Source organism: Cryptomeria japonica, chromosome 6 (assembly GCF_030272615.1).
Source record: "Cryptomeria japonica chromosome 6, Sugi_1.0, whole genome shotgun sequence".
Lineage (NCBI taxonomy): Eukaryota > Viridiplantae > Streptophyta > Pinopsida > Cupressales > Cupressaceae > Cryptomeria > Cryptomeria japonica.
The window spans coordinates 366,690,183-366,716,200 of record NC_081410.1 but is presented as its reverse complement, the minus strand read 5'-3'; the positions used below and the strand labels follow the sequence as shown (position 1 = coordinate 366,716,200).

General features: G+C 35.2%; 1 protein-coding gene across 9 annotated transcripts in view; it reads left to right on the top strand.

The window, feature by feature from the left end:
• LOC131072233 (phospholipase SGR2) overlaps window positions 1-26,018 on the top strand; it is a 269,214-nt gene that overhangs the window by 62,646 nt on the left and 180,550 nt on the right. For all 9 annotated transcript variants that reach the window (XM_058008349.2, XM_058008348.2, XM_058008350.2 and 6 more), the window contains exon 4: window positions 14,187-14,348. In XM_058008349.2, the coding sequence (XP_057864332.2) occupies window positions 14,187-14,348 (162 nt within the window). The remainder of the gene's footprint in view (window positions 1-14,186; window positions 14,349-26,018) is intronic.

The following is a 26,018-nucleotide window of genomic DNA, read 5'->3' as shown; positions in this document are numbered from 1 at the left end:
TGCTTATATGATGCTATGTGACATGCTAATCTTAATTCATGCTTATAGGCTGCATATATATATATAATTTACATGTTTTTGTACTAACGAACCCAAACCCCTTTTCAAAATTTTGCCGTACCAGCGTACCGGTTCTTCGAACCTGAACCGGTGCCGAACCCGAACCGACAACCTAGTATATATATATAAACTGTAGTTTATTGTGTTTCTAAACTGGGTTAATCTATTAACTCATAAGTTCTAGATTGATCTACCCTTTTATATATATATCTATATCTACACACACACACACGCGCGCACGCACGCGCACACACACACACGCGCGCGCGCGCACGCACACACACACACACATATACATGTTTTTTTAATGTATATATAGATACATCTATATCTACACACACACGTGCACGCGCACACACACACACACGCGCGCGCGCGCACGCACACACACACACACACATACATGTTTTTTTAATGTATATATAGATACATCTATATATGTAACATGTATATAGTTAATATATATTTTAATGTATATATATATATATATGTTAATGTATATATGTATATATATGTGTGTGTGTGTGTGTATATATATATGTTAATGTATATACGTGTGTGTATATATATTTGTGTGTTAATGTATATATGTATATATGTGTGTGTGTTCATATATGTATACGCATGCGTATACGTATAGATATATGTATGCGTATACGTATAGATATATGTATACGTATACGTATACATATATCTATACGTATACGCATGCGTATACATATATGAACACACACACATATATACATATATACATTAACACACAAATATATGTATATATATAATTTTTGTCAAATCATAATTTGATATTGGTTATGACAGTATAAATTCTGGCTGGGTCCTGAACTAATATTGATTGTTGGCCACCTTGCAAATCGCTCTCTAGTGTGATAATAATATATTGCTGAATTTTATGTTTTTCTATTTAGTCATAATCATAAGCAATAATCAGGGGGATATGACAATTATATTGGAGCAGTATTTCTGGGAGCTTGTAGGGTGGTTTCATGCTATACAATGCTAGAGGTATGTGCTATTTAAAGAGAGTAAGGATAAATAGTTTTTTGACTTAAGATAATGGGTGATAAAAAAACATCTAATGATGCCTTAAGAGAATTTGCAGCTCAACTCATAGAGTAAGGAAGTAGTGGCAAATTCAATGAGAGACTCCATAGCTAATCTAATTCTTTGCATGATGATAATGCAAGCAAGGCCAATGATGGATAGGGTAGTCCATTGGTAACTAGTTGAGTTCCTAATAGCTCGGTTCCACCTACTCCAAGCCCCAAGATCTTTTAGATCTAAAGTCTTATATAGAGAAGAACCAGAGTTAGATTGAGAAGAATGGTAATGCCCATCCCCAAAGATGAAGAAATTTATTGCGAGGAATATCACAATCTTAGTCTAGGATTCCAGATGAATATGTCCCTTAGGGATTATTGTGATTTGTAAATTAGGAATGCACCAAGAAGGGAAGGAAGATGAACCTCACAATATCAGGCTCCTAGAGGCTTTTAGAATTAAGTTAGCAAATTAACCTTCCTACCTATGATGGATCAAGCAAATGTTTGCCTTTAGTATCGTTACAAAAGGTAAGACACCTGTAAGACTAGAAGTCCTAGATGCATAAATTCATCAAGGGCAACCACAAAACCCTAAAATCTAAGCAGAGATCTAGCCTACCAATGAAGAACTTGAAAACAAGTGCAAGAAACAATAAATCAATAACAAAGTATACCTTCCAATGCACTCATCATGATTTCTCCATTGTCTTTGAGTCTTCTTCGAAATGTTGTTATGTTGCTCTAAAAAATCTGTAAACACAAGTTAGATAGATAAAAGAAGAGCTCAAATATTTATGGTTAAAGAGAAAATGGAGATGGAGATTCAAATTTATAGAAATGGAGGGAGATAGATCAATGGTCCAGTTCGAATTTTTCCCCAAAAGAGATCAATGGTCTAGAATGAATGAGAGGAATGGAAGCTTAAGATAGAGAGAGTGGTGGACGGGTTTTCGAAGAGAAGAGTGGACAAGTGGATGGAGAGTGGAAGGAATAAAAATAATTTAATTATTTAATTCATGTCCGAGGAAAAAGAATAAATAAATTGTAAATTTATTTATTTTTGAAGGAGGTGAATAATTAAATAAATTGAAACAATTTATTTAATTATAGAAGAAATGTTAGCTATTTAAATAATTGAAATAATTATTTAATTATAATGAGCTAAAAGATAAAAGGATAGAAGATAGATTATTTAAATAATAAAAAATTATTTAATTATTGAAAATGGATAGATTAATTAAATAATAAGTTTTTTATTTAATTAATCTATCCTCTATCCTTTATCTTTCAGCTCATTATAATTAAATAAAAAATTATTTTATTATTGAAAATGGATAGATTAACTAAATAATAATTTTTTTATTTAATGTTGGAAGAAATGGAATAATTAATAATTAAATGGTTTAAAATTTAAAAATTATTTAATTAATTCGAAGAGAAGAAATGACAAGAAATGATGAGAATGAAGAAGTTAATTTCCATGTTTACATTTTACGCCTCTTTGAGACAATGCACGTTTCAGCATTGTTTCAAAGAAAAAGTGGAAAATTTTGGAAGATCATGCCTAGTGTGCCTGGTGGACCGAGAGATGGAGGTGTGATGCCCCCTCGAGAGATTATTTGTGCATTAAAATCTTGAATGATCTCTTGAAAGAAGAAAGAGAAGAATGCTAGATGAAAGATGAAATATGATGAAAGAGAAGAGTCCAAGAAATGTGACGTGGTGGCTCCATTATCTATTTATAGACATTTCGGGGCATATCTCTTCTTCATTTATTTTCGCCTAGGACTTTTGATCAAGCAAGGTACATATTTTCAGTTTTACTTTGTTTTATTTTGAATGTTTTTATTTGCTTTTTAGTTTCTTTATGTTCTTGTTTGATCAAGCTTGTAAATAAATCATGCTCTTGCTCAAATTTCGGGTTTCTATACGATCTTCCCAAGTAGTTTTGCTCTTTGAATACAACTTGTGAATTTGCATGTTTTTCCCTCTTGCAAATTTTTTACATTTACTTGTATTCAGGTTTTTGAAACCCGATCACAAGTAATAGTGGTGACATTGTCCTTCCCTTTTGGTAAAAAGAGTAAATCATTCTTTTTACAAGGTAACAAATGTTGAGTTTTCAACTCACCTACTTGATTTCGGGTTTTATAAATCTGATTACAAGTAGAAGTTGTTCCCTCTATCCAAGTTGCCAAGTTGAAAATGTCCCTTTCCATACCTGTACATGGTCACATAAGTTTACCATCATTCTTTCCATCATTTCCCTCATGTCAAAATCCCTATTCCCACCATTGCATTCATTCGTCACACCTTCATTCATTTTTCCCATTATAAGTCTACTCGCAATTAGAATTTCAAAACCTGATTGCTGTTATGCCTTCATATGAGTTTTTCCCCATTTTCATACTTATAGTATACCTCGTATACCTCTGAAGATCCGAAATTGGTCAAAAGCCATGCCTTAAAGCTTCTTGTTTATTCATTATGAGAGCTTTAGGGCTAGGGTTTGAGTTTTTCCCATTTGAAGAAGATAATATGGCTTCTTCTTGTTGATTTTATGGTAGTGCTCGTTAACCACAGGCAAACATCAGATCTGTTGGCTTCCCAACCATAGACGATAAGCTCTTATTGTCACCCCCGAGCACTCTACATGTCCTTCATGTTATTGAATTCATGTCTATTGATGCAATCATGACCTTGCATATATATGAATCAATACCTCCTAATAGACCTCAAGTCGGCCATATACTTTTGGCGCCAAGGATAGAGTCAGAAATATATATATTACAAGTTACATATGAGTCTCCCTTAGTTGAAAGTTGCATTTAACTTAATCATAAGTTACAGACAAGTGGTTCGCGCAAATAGGGCCTGCCCCAAATTAGACTCATACAACTGAGATATCCAAATGCCAAGGCCGACAGGCCACTTGGCATTTTGTGCACTAGGTCGGCTCTAGAAGGGATCCGACCTAGCTACACAACAACACTCCCTCTTAGCTAGGGAGGATTCCTTTTGAATAACCAAGTCACATAATGACTACCACCATGGTTACTCCCATGAATAATACGTTCACCATAGCTACTCCCAGAGGGTGACAAGCACAGCGTGGAATTTCTTCCATGATACCCACCATACCTACTTGCAGAGGGTGGGCTCACCATGCCTACTTGCAGAGGGTGGAAGAGGGCTTTCACCTCAACCTTATCCCAGAGAAGGGTGCATTACCACCATGCCTACTCGCAGAGGGTGGCTTCACCATGCCTACTCGCAGAGGATGGAACGAGGGCTCTAACCTCAGACTTCTCCGAGAGAAGAATGCATCTCCATCATGCCTACTTGCAGAGGGTAGATCCACCATACCTACTTGTAGAGGGTGGAACGAGGGCTTTAACCTCAGATTTCTCCCAGAGAAGAATGTATCACCAAGGGATTGCACCTCAAACTTCTCCCTCACAGAGAAGAACTCATTAACAAGGGATTGCACCTCGAACTTCTCCCTCACAGAGAAGAACTCATTAACAAGGGATTGCACCTCGAACTTCTCCCTCACAGAGAAGAACTCATTAACAAGGGATTGCACCTCGAACTTTTCCCTCACAGAGAAGAACTCATTAACAAGGGATTGCACCTCGAACTTCTCCCTCACAGAGAAGATCTCATTAACAAGGGATTGCACCTTGAACTTCTCCCTCACAGAGAAGAACTCTTTAACCAAATGATGATGTGGCTCCCTCTGAAGTTGGAATGTCGGGCTCCCTCTGAAGCTGGAATGTCAGGCTCCCTCTGAAGCTGAAATGTCAAGCTCCCTCTGAAGCAGATATCAACCTTCTGATCTCTTCGCCCAAGGTTACTTTTGACGATATGTCAGACTCCCTCTGAATGCTGATTCTTCCTCTGCGAAGAAATACAAGCAATCTTCCTTGAATGCAATCTCTGATTCGTCCTTTTATAATTTTGCTCAGCAATGGAATTTCCATTCACTTGTATTGATCACACCGAAGCACCTAGTGATGCTCTGATGGTTGTGTGGCCTTTGGCCCTCGCCACCATTCATCATCTGTCCACAATATCTACTCCGTGCATAGCTTAAGCATCATTTGAAGAACTGCCTTTAATACCATCCACAACAAAGTGATGGACCAACCACATAAATGCGACAAAAATCCACTTGTAGCAGGGTGTGTGAGAATGCTAATTGCAGTGCCCATCCTAGGACAAACATCAGATGATCTTTAAGAGCGACATAAGTAAGAGCTTGAATAACTGGACCTTCAGTTGCAATATCATTTGATGCGTATGTAGGCTTCAGCGAAACAAATGCTTCATGTGACTCTCGAAGCTTCTAGGATGATGTGAGAGCTGTTGCAAGGCATTATTGCACGAAGGCCTTCTCCACCATTCCTGATCGTTAGGTGCCTCCATTCACTTTCATCCCCATATGCACACATTTCACATTTGTGTACGACTTGATGTGATCATCACAAAACTCGCCACTATGCTGATGCTTGATCTCAACCTTCCATTACATTGAGCAGTCGATAGCACGCATACCGACTCGCGTCGCTTCGTTGAATCCTCAGAATGCATGCTGCTACCTTGTCGATGTCTCTAGCCACGAGCACCGTGAAGCGAGTGATCTCCGTCACTTTCATTTGCTAGTAAGATGTTATGATCGCCGGAGAGAATTCTCCACAATAGAGATGTCCATAGTGACTCCACTTACCGTTAGCATTTCGATACCAGGCTTGGCGATTTTCAACGCCAAGGCATCAGATTGAATCTGTCATTGAGCACTAACGACAGATCTATGGTGATCATTGGCACCTCAACGGTCATTACTTGCCGCAGAACATATGCGATGCTCATGTCTGAGTTGAGAGGCTCAGTAATCGAATTTTGCTTGCACTTAGATTTCTCAGTCTGCAAATTACTTTGATTGAACTCCTTCAAAAGCACACGATCTACCTTCAAGCAGTTAGGCTCTATAGGAAGAACCCGCTCTGATACCATGTTGATTTTATGGTAGTGTTCGTTAATCACAGGCAAACATCAGATCTGTTGCCTTCCCAACCATAGACGATAAGCTCTTATCGTCACCCCCGAGCATTCTACATTTCCTTCATGTTATTGAATTCATGTCTATTGATGCAATCATGACCTTGCATATATATGAATCAATACCTCCTAATAGACCTCAAGTCGGCCATATACTTTTGGCGCCAAGGATAGGGTCAGAAATATATATATTACAAGTTACATATGAGTCTCCCTTAGTTGCAAGTTACATTTAACTTAATCATAAGTTACACACAAGTGGTTCGCCCAAATAGGGCCTGCCCCAAATTAGACTCATACAACTGAGATATCCAAATGCCAAGGCCGACAGGCCACTTGGCATTTTGTGCACTAGGTCGGCCCTAGAAGGGATCCGACCTAGCTACACAACAACACTTCTGCAGATCATGATGTTGCTTTGACACTTCTGGATTTTCATCTTAGCATTACAGATTCCTGTTCAATGATCGATTTGCCAGTATCATCTGCTCATAAGAAGATGAAGTACAAGTACGACAAATACCAGAACGATATTTCTCCTTCACAAGTTTCTTCTTCATTGGAGGAGATTAAAGATGCAGAAATCGGACATGTGGATATGTCAGATTTCCTTAAAAGGGTTGAGAAACCTAAGGATCACAATATGCAGTGTTTACTGGACAGTCATATTCATCTTGTTTCCTCTTTCCCAGTGGCTGCCCTAGAGCCGGAATTTATTCTTGCTTGTGTTGCTCATTTTGATCGATAAACCAGAACTATCAGAGATGATGATGGAGAGGTTGTTTTCCGCCTAGACACTGAAACCATTGAGATGATTTTCAAAGTACCTACAGCTCTTGTTTATGTGGAAATCTCAAAAGAAAGTGCAGTAGAGTACTTTGTACCAAAGATGTAAAAATCTTAATCGGCAATAAATCTTTTGGCCAAAATTTAAAAAAAAATCGGGAATCGGCAAAAAATCAGCAAATCTATCGAACATTTGAAAATATATAATTTCTTAAAATATTCTAAAAAACACACATATACGCTAAATTTATAAATGTTATTTTAGAGTCTATGATTTGTGACATTTATATTTGATCAACAAAATGGAGATTATTCTAGCATTATATAAATTTGAGCTTTTTAAAAAATATAAATAATATATCCACAAAATTCTTGAAATAAATAATACTTAATTTAATTTTTCTATTTAAAATTCATTTCATTTAATTTAATTTAAATTTTAAATATTTTAATTTTTATTTATTAATAATTATAAATCAATTAAATATTCCTAAATATTAAAATTGTAATTTATTAAATGTTAATAGTAAAAAATAAAAGTAAAACAACAAAATTATATTATATCATACTAATTATCTAATATAGTTAATATCGTGCAATTGCAGATTATAGGGCATGCAATCGCTTTTTAAGCGAGCCTACAAAACCCCTCTCGAATTTCATCGAACTTGAACATTTCTGCCATCCCAAACCCAACATTTCTTGCGGCGATAGCCTACAAAACATTTCCGGCAAGGTGTATGGTTAAATCACTGATGGATTTCCCACCCCACGACCACTATTGATTGTTTCACTGACGGATTTTGAAATCGCTTTTAAAAACGCGATTTTTTGCGTGTCTCGGGATTTAAACGTGATTTTATCGTGATTTTCACACATAAAAAGCTCGCGATTTAAAAAAAAAATTGCCTGTGATTTTAATGGAGATTAAATCATTTGCCCTACTGACTTGCGAAAAATCGCGATTTGACGATTTTTTCACGATATTTTCATCCATGCTTTGTAGAAAGGGAGGAGTGCAAGCATCATATTAATAAGTGGATTCATGAACCCCAGATTTGTCTCACCCGGTGGGCTAAATTGTTTTGCTGCGACTTCAAGGGAGATATTGGTGACACAATTACTCTCTTAAGCAGAATCATGGGTTTGGAGCATTCTAATATCTTCGAACCATGGATATATCAATTCATTGTGCTCATCAGGCAATCCCAGCACATCTTTTGGGGTGAGATTATTAGCGATGCTTTGTGTGAACAACTTGCCAAAGTTCCGACAACTTTGTCCTTCTACATAAATTCATACTTGGTATATATAGCAGCGTCACTCAGACATTTCCCTGGTCTTTCTACCAAGGGTGGTCGCTCGCTTGTGCTTATGTGGGAATATTATGATCAGCTGCCTTTGAGACCGAGTAGGATCCATTACAAAAGAGTCCAAGATGCTTTCTTTAATCACTACTTTTTTTGTTTTGATAAAACACTGAAGAATAGAAGGGTGTCAGATGCTGCATGGGAGAGAGTGAATAAATATGGCTGTTTATTCCTTTAGTTCCCAACTTTTACCTATATGAGAGTTGGATGCTACAACGGGCAGCCATATATGCTTCTGAGATACCCAACCGACAAGATCATTCTTATGGAGTTGGGAAGACAAATTATGGCAGTTCATGCACAACAATCAATTTGACACAAGGCTGGAATGGGAATATCATCAAGTAACCCATTGCAGATTGGTCGATATTCCCTCACGACGTCTACAAAAGCTAAAGCCATGGAGACTGAGATGCAGGAAATCAAGCTCAAAAGATTCAAAGCAAGGAAAGATTTTGATTACCGGAGCATGAAAGAAAGGATTAAAAGATCTTTCACACATGTGCATCGCATAGAGGACATCTGGGTTGATCTTCGCACAGAAGAGGAGATTCGTAGAATGGATTACTGCAGGCTCACACTCGAGCAAATTGTTGATTTGAACTTGACAAACATTCTTGAAGGAATCGTTGATGATGGGAATATACTTGATTTCGAGTATGTTGAAAAGAGAGTTCATGAAGCACCACTTCCATCAATTCAATGGTCACAGAAAGAATGTACCTCCATTTTGGATAGATTCCAACCTGTTTTAGCTAACACCAATGCTTGGCTCAAAAGTAATGGTGTTAGACTTATTAATATCAAGATTGGCAAAGATGACGATTCTACAGGGCCTATTGGACACAAATCTGAAATCGAAGTTGATAACAAGGAAGGTGCATCATCTTCTGTTACACAGATTAAGTTAAGAGTCAGTAGAGCAATGGTAATTCCTCCCGAAGAAGTAACAGTGAAAGGAAAAGAGAAATCACAATTTCATATTCAGGTTATTGATTCTGAAGATCCAGAGGAAGAACAACAACAAGATGATGCTCCTAAGTCCACAACTTCGGAATCACCTCACCAAGTTCCTTCTCAGATTCCTTTGGATGTGCCAATGTCTCCTCTTGACATTGACGTGGATTCTTTTTCCACCGTTCATATTGCTCCTGTCCCATTGAGCGTGTCTGCTCATAATGTTATTCCAATTTCAGCATTAGAACCATCTCTTGATCATCCCCATGAAGACTTGTCAAACATTTTTGATGAGAATCCTGCATATGTTTCTTTGCCCAGCTTGTCATTGGTAGAAATTGATACTACCGCTACAAATTTTGAGATGTTCATGATGGAATCATCACATCCTCCGCTTGCTGAGCAGGCGATGATTGCTGCTTAGATAGAAACTTCTCCCAGGGTAACAATTGTAATCCAAATGGAGTCTGTTTCTTCACCACCTCCAACTATTTTTGAGACAAATTCGATGGCTTTACCTCCATGGCTCAGTTCCTTCACTCCTAAGAGAAAGAAGCAAGAAATTTCTCCTGACATCTTTGATTTTTAGCAGCTTAAAAAGTCTAAACCCAAGGCTGCTAAAAGAGCTAAAACAATTTCAAGAGTGATAGTAGACAACGACTGAATGAAAGTTGCAGAAATTGTTGAACCAATTGTGGACAAGCCACATGAAGGGATGCAAGCTTCAGATTACAGAATCACAAGAATGGAACTTGGTAAGCAAACACATGCAGTTGTCATGCATGATGCTCAGCACTCAGTGACTTCATTAGTGCAGCGATATGATGAACTCTTGGCAAAGAAAGACAAGTTGGAAGAGGAAAATTTGCAGCTTATCTCAGTGATCCAAAAGATCACTAAATCTTCTGAGGAAAGGATCAATCCTTCAACTTCTTTTGTCTTGGAAGAATTAGTCAGGCAAATTGAACGAGCTGCTCAAATGGCGTAGGCAATTGATTCTTGGGTAGATCAGCTTTCTGATCAGTGTGCTCAAGTGTTGAAGGAAACGTTCCAAGTGATGGTCAAACTGAAAATGACCAAGGTAAGATTGAATCAGACTTCTGAGGCTTTCAAACAGAATTTGGAAAATATTGAGAGCAACTTAAGAGTTTGGCATAGGTTGCCACAAGAAAAGCTGGATGTTCTACAAGAAAATCACATTATTCCTACCAGAACCATGTATATGGAATTTGGAGAACTTCTAGAGAATAAATCCTTTGTTCTAAAAGAACTCATTCAAGAAGTTGATGACGCCTTGAAATTGCGCATGGAAATGGTGCAAGATGTGTTGTTTCTTGTTTTGAAAAAATGGCTTGTAAGATTGTAAGTCAAGATGAGGAGTTGTTATCTGAAGGAGAAGTTCTTTCTGACTTGAGAAGAAAGATTCATTAGGAATTGGAAGTTGAACAGTTTTCAGTTACATCAATTCAGGCTTTGGTGAAATACCAAATCTTTCTGCAATAAATTCAAATTATTCTGGAGAAACATAGACTTACAATTCTCAATTGCTGTGATGTTGTTATCAAAACAGTTGCTATTGCTGAGAATACCCACGAGCCAAATCCTGATGAGCTGCAAGGAATCATCCAAAAATTTGAAGAATACATGGCTAAACATGTTGCTACAAGTTTTCAAAATTGTAAAATTGTAGTTTTCTTTTCGACAAGTTTACTTGTAAAAACAATTTTGTAATTGTAAGTAGACTCGTCACTTGCACTTTTGTAATTACAAGTCAATTTAGAATAGGACTTGTAATTTTGAATAAGTCTTAGTTAGTTGTTGAATAGGTCCAAGTTAGTTGGAATCCTCCCTTCTTTTTCTCAAGCCTCTTCTCCTATAAATACTTGGGGAGGCCTATTGTATTATCTATCTTTTTGGCAAGCAAGTAAACTTTGCAAGATTTTATTCTCATAAAGACTTTGAGCTTTATAGTTGTAAGTTGTCATCTTTTGAGTAATATAAAGAAGTGTGGGATTCCAGACTTTGTGTTGAAATCTTGCTTTGTTCCCATTGTGTTCTTGTGTCACATTGGGATATATCTTTGTGCTAACTTGAGATTGTGGAAGGCTGTTAAAAAGAACTTCACTCCAAATAATTGCAAACTTTGTGTTGCAGATATTGAGGGTGAAATTAGTTTTAAGTTTGCAATTTGAAGTTGAGAAGTGTTGCAAGACTTTGTGCTTGTAATAATTCCCATATAAAGTAGTTTTAGAGTGCATTATATTTGCAGACTTTGCGCTGCTATACACTGCACTTGTTCTTAAAGTTATCATTATTAAAGGGTAGATAGGATTGCACATATTCAAGACTTTGTGCTTGATATTGTTTTCCCCTCCCGGAGGAGGTGACGGAAGTCTTTGTGCTTTTAGGAAACTTCATGTCCTCTCTCTCATTTTACTTTATAAGTAGTTGGTGTTATTTATTTTCAATTGCTGTTATTATTCTGTGAAGAGAAAATAATATATTCTTTCTTGAAAGAAGAAGAAAGACTGTTGTCTCACCCATATTAGATTAGTTGAGTTTATAGATAGGGGGAGCCTTCCCCAAATTAGGAGAGTTTTACACTCACACACTGTGGCCGAAACCATAATTTTGCACATCCCCTAGGTGTACAAAATTTTGAACCAACAGAAGGCTAATGCAATGAGTAGAACCATGGACTCCAAAATCCGAAGGGTGCCTCTTCTCAAGAAGTGTATTTGTTGTGACATATGTTGCTACATTGTTGGTCTCAACTTGAATGACGATCTCCACACACACTTCTTTTATTGTCTCCTCCAATATATTGCATTGAATCTTGAGCATTTCTCACATTGTTAGAAGCAATTAAGAAATTGATCAATGTGTGGTTCTTGCTGTCTACTTATGGATCTCAAAATAGTGCAACACTTTTTGTGCCAAGTCCTCTTCTGATATTTGACTATGACTACAATGTTTTTTCATAGCCTCATACAACAAGACTCACTGGAATCAGATGGACTTGGTGCATTTAACGGTTAACCAATTTGCAGCTACAGTCAATCAATTGACCATTGACTCCCAACATGGGCTTCTCACAACATTCGATGGTATGTTGTTATAATACCATAAATTGGTACATTTCATCTCCGCTTCATGGTGCTTATCTTGGTTCTATGGAGTGCCTTCAAGTGAAGGCTATTAACCAAGAGTATTACGAGGATATGAGAACCCCTTGGATGTGATTGTACTTGTATCTATTGGCCAAGACAAGAGCCTGCTACATCAGTTTTTCTGTTTTTAACTTTTAAGTAGAATTCATCACAATTTCCATTACTTTACTGGTTTTCTTCTTTTCTAATTTCTTCTTCTCATACAAAGCAAATAAAGCATAAATCTCTCATGTTATCTCAAGTTCGATTGAATTACACAACTGCACATCTTGGCTAGGGATTCCAGAAGATGATATTTGAGGGAATTGATGCTTCCTTCCATCCTTAACCCATAATAATTGCACATTATGATTTCTTCCTCTGTACCCAGTGTGCGATGTCTCCAAGTGGAGTCCTTGTTCTTGCTACCAATTTGGTTACCTGTAGATCTATTTTCAAGGTTAGAAATGATAATCCTATCAAAAATGATAAAAACCAAAAAAACTTAAAAACTGTAAACCCTAGCCCTTAAACAGAAAGAAAAGGAAAACATAAAAAATTTAAATACTAAGACCATAGAATCGTTAGAATACAAGAAAAATGGAAGGAGAAAGAAAAAACAAAATTTGAACAAGAAAACCCAAGAGTTATGTACATCTTAAGTCCATTCAATAAATCTGCAAAATCAGTTGAGGATCACTCAAAATGAGTTGAAATCACCTGAAAATCTATGCAATGTTGTCAATGAGTTGAAGGCGCAATACTTTAAATGAGAAAAATAAGGATTTTGTGTCTTCTCTTCCTGCTGTCAAGCAATTTTTTCATACAGGTTTGTGGATACTCACAAGTTTTCAGTTGAGCACTCTTGAAACTCATCCACAAGTTTTAAAATAACTCGCTAGGTCTTCCTAACTCATGACTACCCGCTAGTTGGTGAGTAACATGCTGTGTTTTTGAATTATGGTGATAATGACTTGGGAGCTAACGATTTTTTTTATAAGATTGATAAATAAATTACTAGCCTTTTGCCCATTGTGTTCAGTAATTGTTTTTAATTACTTTCTTTTTACTGATACTTCAATTGATAAAAGCCGAAAATTAGATCTTGACTATGGATGGGAGCCATTATATCATTGATATATCTACTTCTCTTGTCCAGCGTATACGGTATAAGAAAAATTCTCTGTAATATTGTTTTTTGGAAATTTAAAATTTTGTGATCTATAATAGTTATGATAACAACCTTCAAGGAAATTTGTATAAAATTTTGGTAAATCAATATTTTGAACCACTCTTTGTGGTCCATCATTAAAATCACTGATTAGGATGACAGACAAAAGCTCCTTCTATGGATAATTTTGTTTAGAACAAGAGGTAGGCAACCCCTATGAGTTAATTGTAAATATTGTAAATATCATAGGGTCCTTTTCAATGGATTTCTAAAATGTTTAATGTTTTTGCAAAGTATAATTACTAAACACCCAAATGGTAAATATTTCCACGCAATTGATATTTTTTTATTTGTATGTGCCTTATGTTTTAAAAAATTGGTTTTAAAAATTTCCATGTAATTGATATCAGTTGATTTTCCTATCGTGCATTGCATTTGTTTTGCCAATGAAGTTTTCTTACATGTTCATTTATGCCTAAATATACTCGTTTGCATTTTATTTTGCACTCGACCAAAAAGCTCTTGTTAATAGGAATGTTGTCTACTCTTGTTGATGATATGCATGAGACAGGTTGATATATCAAAGAGGTATTGCTTTCCTGTTTATTGGCATGGGGAAAATAGACGTGTTTTGCGAGGTCATTGGTTTGCTCGCAAAGGAGGTTCTCGATCAGAATGGTTGCCACTGAGAGAAGATATTGCAGAGCAACTTGAATTTGCATACCGTAGTCAAGTAAGTTTCAGATTCTTGATTTTGATTACTTTTATAACTTAAATTATAATCAACTTTTGTAATCCCAAAAATTTCATATTTGATTATGATGTGTGGAAACACCAAGTACAAAAAATTTAAAATGTTGTTCTATTTAATATTTATGACATTCCATATAGGATAACCAAAGTTGCACAAGCATTTTTATTTTTCACGTTTTGGTTGGCGTTTGCAAAAAAATATCCTAGCTTCATAGAAAAATAGTGTATATAAATGCTTTCTGCACAGCACGTACAACCCTCTTGAATATTTGGCTGCACTTACAAGTTCCAACTCTGCATTTATTTGTCGTGGTAAATTAAAACACCATTTCTTTGTTATGCCTTTGATGGCTGCTTTCAACTCTAAATTTCTCAGTGCAAGCTTGTAGTTCTCCATCTTAAATCTTTTTGCCCTTGGACCTTAATCCATTTCTTTATCAATGAGAGTATTTGTGTCAGAGATCGAATCCATGTGGTGTAAGTGGATTGGCAAAGCCTGGTGTCAAGTTTGGTCATCTTGTCAAAACTTAAATTGCTCACAAGTGGGGACTCATTTGCCTAATAGGCATGTTGGCTGGGCTATGCCTTTATTAATTAAAGCAATGTATATGGTTACTAGTTGATCTGTACTTTCCCCTACATATTAAGGCAAGTCTGTTCAACTTCAAACTTAGTTACATCTGCTATGAATGGATGCTGCAATCAGTCAAAGGTAGATCAGTTTTAAGGAGCAGGATAAAGCTAGAAAATAAAAATTTAAGAGGCAGCTGAGGGCTGAAATAGAATAAGTTTTGTGCTAAGTTGTCGGTCTCGGTTCAGGCTCGGGTTTAGGTTCGAGGTTCATGTTCGTGGGTTCGGCCAAATTCTTTTTTGGGGTTTTGGAGTTTGTTTGGGTTCGTTAATACAAAAACATATAAAAATAAAAAATATATACATATATGCAGCAGTAGTTAAGTTCAGAATACTCCTGTAATGTCCCCAACTTGGTTCAAGACAGTTGTAACCGTAATTAATTGATTTCCAATATATTTATAACTTAACTACATCGATTAAGAGACAAAACTATCTTAACACGAATCCAACCTAGGATGTTCTACCTTTTCTTTAATCCATCAAGTACTAGCTATCTCACCATACTAAATAATTAATCCTATTTTTGCTTTATAAATCATTTACGCATTTATTAATTTTTAATTAATAAATACTTATTATTATCAATCAATTAATAAATACTTTGTTTTGGTGATTTAATAAATATTTATTAACTTACTAATAATTACTTTTTATTATATTAATATTAACTATAATTATTATATTAATATTTATTATTATCAATATCTATATTTAGGATCCTTATATTATTCCTTATATTGAATTGAAAATATATATATAAATAAAGAAATGAATTAAATTATATAATCAATTATTTATGTATTTGCTAATAATCTATTATATAGATTATTAATACTACCATTGCTTCAAATATTATTGGTTATTAATATTATAGTGGCTGATAATGGCAGACAGAACTGACATGTCAGTTCTGGTCTGCCACTTTCATGAAATTATGTACTGCTATATTACATATTTCCGTCTATGCTAATATTATTGTTTAATTCTGTATAAAGACATTATCGGGCTTCATATATTAGGCATACATATTAAATAGCTTTCCATGCCTACCACCAAGAGAAGGATGTTACTACCCATAGCTCAATAATGGTTCGGATCTGATATGATCAGTGGTTGCAGATTATACATAAATATTTTTTTATTACCTATATGATTGTATTAGATTGTTTTTCTACATTCCTTATGCAATCGATTATGTGCCTATAGCCATTACTCTTGTGTGCCATTTTTCCCCACCTCTTACTTTAATAATATGCGACCAGTTTATACCAAAGGCACTTACTCAATAGAGTTGATCCAAACAGGATGAAAAGTAAATAAAAAATAATCTCCTTATTATTATATAAATATCATCTGATTTACACTCTGTATTTCAGAAATTATTAACAGATTTAATAGTCTGATGCAATGTGTATATAATCAGAAAATTACTGACTGTCTACTTATATTAGATAAATTGTCTTGTTGTTATTTCATTGTTTACTCTATTCTTGAGAGTGGACGATACATACCTGGTCAGCGCCTTTGTTTGAATTCCCTTTGACTGCTTATTACCACTATCGGGTTGAATAGAATGCAGACGTGGCTGAGGCAGCTTACGTGGTCTCTTCCTATCTTCTTTTTTCCTTTTTTTTTTTCCTTTCCCCCCCTCCGTACCTTCTTGGAGTGAGATTAAATACCTTGTAGAGTTCAATGGTTGCATCCTTCGATTGTGAATAGACATACCTTTCCTTAATCGTATCTCTTCATGCGTGTTTGTTATTTTTCCTAATAGTCTCCTAAAGAATAATCAACACTCAGTAGTTTCATTTGTTAATTAGTTAAGAATGCTTTCTCCGTGTTTGATAATACTTTTTTTTTCTTTATTATTTTATATGTATTAAATCTATTAATATTTTAATTATTTATTAATGTTAACCTTATTTAATTTATTTCCTTTTAGTATATTAATTATTATTTAATAAATTTACATTGGTGATACTGTTAACTCCTTCCTTATGATAATCGATATTATTCCTTAATCGCTACTAACCATAACTGATGACTATTATCAAACTACCCATCATCTCCACTCAAACCGTATTGCGTAAGTCCCTACTCGTCGTCTTTCAACCTTAGAGGAAAATCGTGAAGTCTCATAAATGAGACGATTTTCTAATATTATTAGATGTTATTTAATAAATGTTTTAATTATTGTATTTATTTAATCACAATAATCCAATGTCTAAAGAGGGGTTATGACAGTCCGCCCTTCCTGAATTTGCTTGTCCTCAAGCAAAAGTTAATTTCCTCAGCTAAGTCATCTACCAACATGAGTTAAACAACACAGAGCATATACATGGAAAACACGAAGCATACACGTGGAAAGCACAAAGCATACACATGGAAAACACGAAGCATACATATATGCAAACACGGAGTATACATGTGAATACACACATTGTGAAATTTCCTTCTTGTTAGGAGTAGAAACACAAATCAATACCGGCTTGATGCAAAAACATAAACATTCAATCAAGTTTGTGATCTCAGGTAGAGTATTGAAAAATTTCAAATGGAGTAAATATAATGAGTCTGATTAGCCATATCGACAAAGAGGATAGATAGCACAATGTTTGGATATTTTCCTCAAGTATTAATTAAATGGACACGGCTTAACTCCCTATTCGCCATTAATGAAAAAGAAGAGATTTAGACACAATGAGATGCCCGTAGCGCTTATCAGGTCCAAGAGCGGTACACTCCCCCTTGGCCCAACTGATGGCAGACTTTCAGTCATCCACAGCGGGTTGCCTACCTGACAGAGGCCTAGTTTCTGCTGACCTCATCGCTCTATCTCTCTCCCACACTAGTGGTGAATGAGAAGTATGCATCACTCCGCAACCTAAAGAAAACATAAAAACAATGAATTTCAACAATTGATTTTTGGGTATGAGTAATTAGCCAGATTCACTTAAGATCATTTGTTTATCAATAAGTCAATTCCCATATTTAGTTCCTAGTGGAATAAAAAGGATAAGCTACCTTAGGATGCCCGTAGCGCTTATTAGGCCCAAGGGCGGTACACTCCCCCTTGGCCCTACTGCCAGAAGCCCTTTGTCAACTGCAATGGGTGGCCTACCTGACAGAGGCCTAGTTCCTGCTATCCCTGTTGCCTAATTCCTCATCTATCTCACTGGGTTTGGATATGCAATTGCTTTATTTATTTATTTGGTAGTTATCTTGTATCATTCCTACTAGTCCTTAATTGCATAATGCTATTTATTCCTCAAATAGTAGTTGTAGTCTATTTATTAGTTAATTTATTTAAGATTATACTGTTGTCAATGAGATAATTCCATACTCATTCCCTAGTGAGACCAAGGAGAAGTAGGTGCAATAGGATGCCCGTAGCGCTTATCAGGCCCAAGAGCGGTACACTCCCCCCTTGGCCCAAGTTGTGGCAGATTTTTGGTCATCCACAGTGGGTTGCCTACCTGATAGAGGCCTAGTTCCTGCTATCCCATGGCCCTATTCCCTTGTATCTTACTGGGTTTGGGTATGCAATTTATCCATTCATCATTACTTAATAATTAATCCATGGTTTCTTTATGGGACTAATCCTTGTGATCTTAAATTCACATTAATAATGCAATTCAATATTGACTTGTAATTTCAATAAATATTTGTGTATGCATTAGCCTTCTCCATATTCACTTCCTCAATGAGATCAAAGGATTTAGACGCAATGAGACGCCCGTAGCGCTTATCAGGTCTAGGAGTGGTTTACTCTCCCTTGGCCTCACTAATGGCAGTCTTACAGTTGCCATAGCGGTTGATGTACCTGACAGAGGCCTAGTTTCTGCTGACCTCATTGCTCTACCCCATTTCACTAATGGTTCATATCGAATTTATTCTCAATTTACATGCTAGCTTATTTGTTATATATATATATATATATTTTAATTTTATTTATTTATTTATTTATTTTATATATATATATATATATTATTTTTTTTTTATTAATTAGTTTATTTATTATATATATATATATATTAAGTATTTTAAATGCCACATGGATAAGCCTAGTTATCCACAATTCTAATTTGAATTATTCTGAAGTCATACCCATTCAATATGCTGATAATAATAACTTTAAATTCATCTTACGAGATGGCACCCTCGTTGCTTGTCGGTCATGGTATTTGCCTCTGTTTCTTGACTAGAATAAATCGTTGATTCAATCTTACCCTACAGGATGGCAAGATCATAGCTCTGATACCATTTGTAATTTCCCCAACTTGGTTCAAGACAATTGTAACCGTAATTAATTGATTTCCAATATATTTATAACTTAACTACATCGATTAAGAGACAAAACTATCTTAACACGAATCCAACCTAGGATGTTCTACCTTTTCTTTAATCCATCAAGTACTAGCTATCTCACCATACTAAATAATTAATCCTATTTTTGCTTTATAAATCATTTACGCATTTATTAATTTTTAATTAATAAATACTTATTATTATCAATCAATTAATAAATACTTTGTTTTGGTGATTTAATAAATATTTATTAACTTACTAATAATTACTTTTTATTATATTAATATTAACTATAATTATTATATTAATATTTATTATTATCAATATCTATATTTAGGATCCTTATATTATTCCTTATATTGAATTGAAAATATATATATAAATAAAGAAATGAATTAAATTATATAATCAATTATTTATGTATTTGCTAATAATCTATTATATAGATTATTAATACTACCATTGCTTCAAATATTATTGGTTATTAATATTATAGTGGCTGATAATGGCAGACAGAACTGACATGTCAGTTCTGGTCTGCCACTTTCATGAAATTATGTACTGCTATATTACATATTTCCGTCTATGCTAATATTATTGTTTAATTCTGTATAAAGACATTATCGGGCTTCATATATTAGGCATACATATTAAATAGCTTTCCATGCCTACCACCAAGAGAAGGATGTTACTACCCATAGCTCAATAATGGTTCGGATCTGATATGATCAGTGGTTGCAGATTATACATAAATATTTTTTTATTACCTATATGATTGTATTAGATTGTTTTTCTACATTCCTTATGCAATCGATTATGTGCCTATAGCCATTACTCTTGTGTGCCATTTTTCCCCACCTCTTACTTTAATAATATGCGACCAGTTTATACCAAAGGCACTTACTCAATAGAGTTGATCCAAACAGGATGAAAAGTAAATAAAAAATAATCTCCTTATTATTATATAAATATCATCTGATTTACACTCTGTATTTCAGAAATTATTAACAGATTTAATAGTCTGATGCAATGTGTATATAATCAGAAAATTACTGACTGTCTACTTATATTAGATAAATTGTCTTGTTGTTATTTCATTGTTTACTCTATTCTTGAGAGTGGACGATACATACCTGGTCAGCGCCTTTGTTTGAATTCCCTTTGACTGCTTATTACCACTATCGGGTTGAATAGAATGCAGACGTGGCTGAGGCAGCTTACTTGGTCTCTTCCTATCTTCTTTTTTCCTTTTTTTTTTTCCTTTCCCCCCCTCCGTACCTTCTTGGAGTGAGATTAAATACCTTGTAGAGTTCAATGGTTGCATCCTTCGATTGTGAATAGACATACCTTTCCTTAATCGTATCTCTTCATGCGTGTTTGTTATTTTTCCTAATAGTCTCCTAAAGAATAATCAACACTCAGTAGTTTCATTTGTTAATTAGTTAAGAATGCTTTCTCCGTGTTTGATAATACTTTTTTTTCCTTTATTATTTTATATGTATTAAATCTATTAATATTTTAATTATTTATTAATGTTAACCTTATTTAATTTATTTCCTTTTAGTATATTAATTATTATTTAATAAATTTACATTGGTGATACTGTTAACTCCTTCCTTATGATAATCGATATTATTCCTTAATCGCTACTAACCATAACTGATGACTATTATCAAACTACCCATCATCTCCACTCAAACCGTATTGCGTAAGTCCCTACTCGTCGTCTTTCAACCTTAGAGGAAAATTGTGAAGTCTCATAAATGAGACGATTTTCTAATATTATTAGATGTTATTTAATAAATGTTTTAATTATTGTATTTATTTAATCACAATAATCCAATGTCTAAAGAGGGGTTATGACAACTCCACTATGCTAATTGTCAAATAACATAGCAAAATACACCATCATATATTAAAGTTTTAGTTCAAATAACATAGCAAAATATTAAATACACCACCATATTAATGTTTTAGTTCAAAAATAATAATGTCAAGCTATGACAATCAGCCATCACTGATCAAATATCATATGGGTCATCAAAAATATCATCATCATCCTGCATAAGAAACAATCAATCTTTAACTCTCCTTGAGCAATGGCAAAAAAAAACGGAGTTCAGCAATGGAGCAAAGAAGTTATGTTTTTCATTCTATTGTGCAAAAATGAAATGGGTTTTACCTTTTTAGCATTTTAAGAGGTCAAATTAAGGGTGGGGGGGTGGGATTTGCCTTTTTGGCAAAAACAATTAAAAAAAGTCAACTCAACTTTTCTGCCAAATTCTTGACTGGTTCTGCGAAATACTCCAAAATTCCTCCCGGGTTCTTCTGGGTTTGGCAGGGACGAACCCACAGTGTTTGGGCAGGACTCTGTCCGAACCCAGGGAGAACTGGACCCAAACTAGGACCCGGGGGGAACCGGACCGGGACCCAGGGGTTCCTAAGGAAGAACCCGGTAACTTAGGTTTTTTGTTCAAATAAGGCCCCTAATCTTCATCAGATTTCATCAGCAGAGGAGCGACTGGTAGAGTATTGATGAGCAGCAGCAGGTGTATTTTCATCACTGCAGCATGTTCTTTGAGTCATATCAGCAAGAGCTTATATCCATTTTGTAATGTCCCCGTTATGAAATAGGAGTTAATAATAAGATTAAATAAAATATAATATAAAAAATCACAAGTTAATAAAAATAATAATAAAATATAATATAAAATAATCACAAGTTAATTAAGTTTAATGGAAGGTCAAGAGGCATGCCATGAAGAGTGGTGTCTCCCTCTAATGTAAAGATATAAAAAGGGAAGAGCAAATCAAAGGGGGGGAGGAGATTTAGACTCAGAAAATTCCACATTTTCAGAAAAAGGGACAGTGCCTAGGGTTTGTTTGGACTGACTTTCGAATCTCTATTATGATATCTTCAAACCTTAGGCTGTCCTATCAAACTTTCTACTATTCAGTCATATAATTTGCAAAGCAAGATGAAATTCGGTATTATAACAACAAATCAAGAAAAATCAATATATTCATTTTGCCAAGATATTTCCTTGTGTTTTGTTATGACATTTTGAGGATATAGAGCTGTCCATCATCATATCATTCCTACAACAGCTTGTTATTAAACCCTAAGATTTTGTAGAGTATCTAAGGTTGCATCATGTGAAGGTTTGCTGAAGAAATCAATAGAAGAGGGTTTTAAGATTCAAGTACCAGAATTGTCAAAGTTTCAGGGTTTTGTCAAAGCATTTGCAATTTTCAGAACAAAGAGCTTGGTTAGAGTCATCATCCAGAACCAATTGTTTGAAAATCTATTTTTAACCCAAGCTATTTATAGGCTGATTTATTTGTAGTAGTCACTATTTTAGGGATATAATCATATTCTGAGATGTTTATTTTAAGCTCCTAGCTATAGATTGACGATTTTTAGATAACCTTTAAAGGTCTATTGTTAGCTGATAATTATCCTTGTCAAGGTCTAACTGAACATTGCTGGAGTTAGGATTTACTATTTGTGGATAGAATTATGTATTAAGCTTCCTTCGTATGCTAACAATCTATTCATAGCATAGAAGTGTTAGTTTTTTTTTATGCAAAATTTTTGTAAACATTATAAATAAGTACTGACAATATTTAGTTTATGGATTTAGTATCATTCATCCAATATATTATAGAAATTTTTAATGCCTATATTGATTTTAAATTGTTGTTGAGATGTTTTGTGTATTGGTGTTTTTATGAGTTTATATATCTTTTAACAATTACTGAAAGCTTTGTGTTAACAGTAGTTGTTAAGTTGCTACTTGTGGCTTTGAATGCAATTCCCATGTTTGGCTTGTAATGTCCTCTATTTGTGTAGACAAAGTGAACTGGAGTGTTTTTAATAGCTATAGGATTTACTTTGCAGGTTTGAAGTAGGTCATGTAACTTTGTTAACCATTCCCCTCTTCTAATTTATTGAGTCTTAAACCATAGATGCAAAACTTGCACCACTCGCGTGTTCTCACAAGTTGAAATAGCTCACGAGTTGGTCACATAGTAGCTTGGTGGCTAGTTATTGCCTAAGATACCGGTTCTTCCCCTTTTGGCCTAGGTCCGGGTCCTGGTTCTCCTCGGGTTCTCCCTAGGTTCCTCTCGGGTCCTTCCCAGGTGGCTGGGTTCCTTGTGGGTACTACGTCGCAGGACCCACAGGGAACCCGACCACCTGGGAAGGACTCGGGTGGAACCCAGGTCGAACCCAGGAGGACCCGAGTGAACCTAGGAGGACCCGCGTGAACCTAGGCCTGTGGGTTCCTAAAAATGGGGCCCATGGGTCAAAAAAACAATAAAAAAACTCTTTAAAATAGTTTTTTATAATAAAACTCTAATTCGCCCCTTTATGACTTTTAAAAAAAACTTGAAACTTGAATATTATCTTTTTTGCAAATTATGAATATGATATTAGACTTTAGTTATTAGTTTACTAATTACATTTGCGATAGATGAATATTTATTGGCATTGGCAATTATGGATTTATGATTTATCTATGGAAAGTCACATTGTATATTTTATTTTTGTATGGATTGTATATATTGAATATACATATAATATATGTGTATATATATATATATAATTAAAATATATATATGTATGGACGAACCCGTACCCGTACCCAAGATTTTTTTTTTTGCCGAATCCGCGAATCCGTACCCGAACCCGAACCCGAACCGGTAACTTAGGTTATTGCTAAATACTCGTTTAGAACTTGACACTAATTTGAAATTTGCATTTAAAAACTCTTGGCCATGCTTTGCCAAGTCTGTGCAGCCCAAAAGAGTGATCATTTTTTATCATTTTAGACTTGATTTTGCGTGCATTAGTTCTTAGTTGGTTCTTATTCGGTAGCTTTCCAAAGGTAGGTATTGTAACACATTTCTATTTTCTTTATTTTGTTTCTGTTTTTGTGCCTTAATTCTAAATGTTTTGTGTTAAGATAATAGGGTTTTTAGTTATTTTTTAATTTATTGCTAGGGTTAGTAACTAATTTTATTTTGAGTTACCGGGTTCTCCTTTGGACCCCCCTGGTTCGGGTTCGGGTTCGTGGTTCTGGTTCAACTGGGTTTGACCAGGGTTCTTAAAACCCAGAGGTGGTTCGTCCAAGTTCGAACCCGAGCGAACCCAGGTCGAACCAAAGGGAACCACAGAGAACCCAAAGCGAACTCGGGAGTCTAGGCGGCCCAAAAAGTGAATTTTTATGCCAAATTTAATTTTTTTTCAATTCCGCCTAGGTGGTTCGTCCTCTTTTTGCTGTTTGTACAAAATTTTCAATGAGTCGTGTATCTACGCATGGCACACATGCGATAATTCCTCAACTTTCACCAATGGCAGCACCTATTCCACAAACTTAAACCTAGTTATGAACGATTTGTATCTTAATGCACCTAAAAATTCAGGGTTTAACACTTCTTCCCATGGCCAATCTCCCAGTAAGGTCTACAGTCTGCTCTAGTGAATTGGAACTATATCAGCAGATAGATGCTCAAAATGTGTTGTGGAAGCAAATAAAACCCTTCACGACCTTTGCCCCAATGACATAGGTGGGAAAATATGGTTGGATGACTGTTTCATGCACTATCACAATTCTAATTTTATTTCAAGACTAGATACTAAAAGAATTCTCTTGGTGAACACGATGGATATTACTAAAAGTAGAGATGCTTTCAAGAACACAACCATCAACCTTCTGTCAAATCTGTCTGAGAAAGCTTACATCCCTGCAAATAAGCGTTTCACTGCTGGAATAGCCAAATATTAATACTAGTGGAACATTATATGGTTTAGTTCAATGTTGGAGAGATATATCAGTACAAGATTGCAGAACATGTTTGGCTAGAGCAAGAGCAAATCTGAGCAATTGTTGTTCTACAAAACAAGGAGCCCAGTTTCTGAGCGCGAGCTGCAGGGCAAGATATGAGATATACCCAATTGAAACCTACTATTGAGATAGGGATACTTGAATATTTTGTCGTTTTGATATTAAACTTGATGTATATAATGCTATTATGGTATGACCATGATGCTATGATTACAAGTTTATGTTTGTTTTGTTGTTTATATGATGCTATGTGACATGCTAATCTTAATTCATGCTTATAGGCTACACAAATATTAATATATATATTTATATATAAAATTTACATGTTTTTGTACTAACGAACCCAAACCCCTTTTCAACATTTTGCCGTATCGGCGTACCGGTTCTTCGAACCCGAACCGGTGCCCGAACCCGAACCGGCAAGCTAGATTTTATTGCTATTTATTGCTAGGCTGTTAGGGTTTTGTTTTAATTTCTATTTTTTAAATTTTTCTAGGGTTTATTTCTATTTTTTGAAAAGGAAATGACATCAGCAACTAAAGGAGGTGGTGGCAAGCCTAGGATCTTTTAGGTATAATCTATGGAATGGTAATTTGCAGCTATTGTGGGATGAATATGAGCGGAGGCATAAATCGCCTCAAATATCACCTTATAGAGATCTCTTGCCAAGATGTTGTGGCAAGTACACAAGCATCTTAGGAGGTTGAGGCTAAGGAAAAAGCTTGGCTTGCAACTTATGACTATAAAAAAGTAGAGAAGAAGAAGACGACAAAGGTAGTGGTAGGTATTAGTTCTATAGGGTTAGAGGGAGATATAGTGGCCTAGTGATTTTTCCAATGGACCACGGATATAGGGATCGA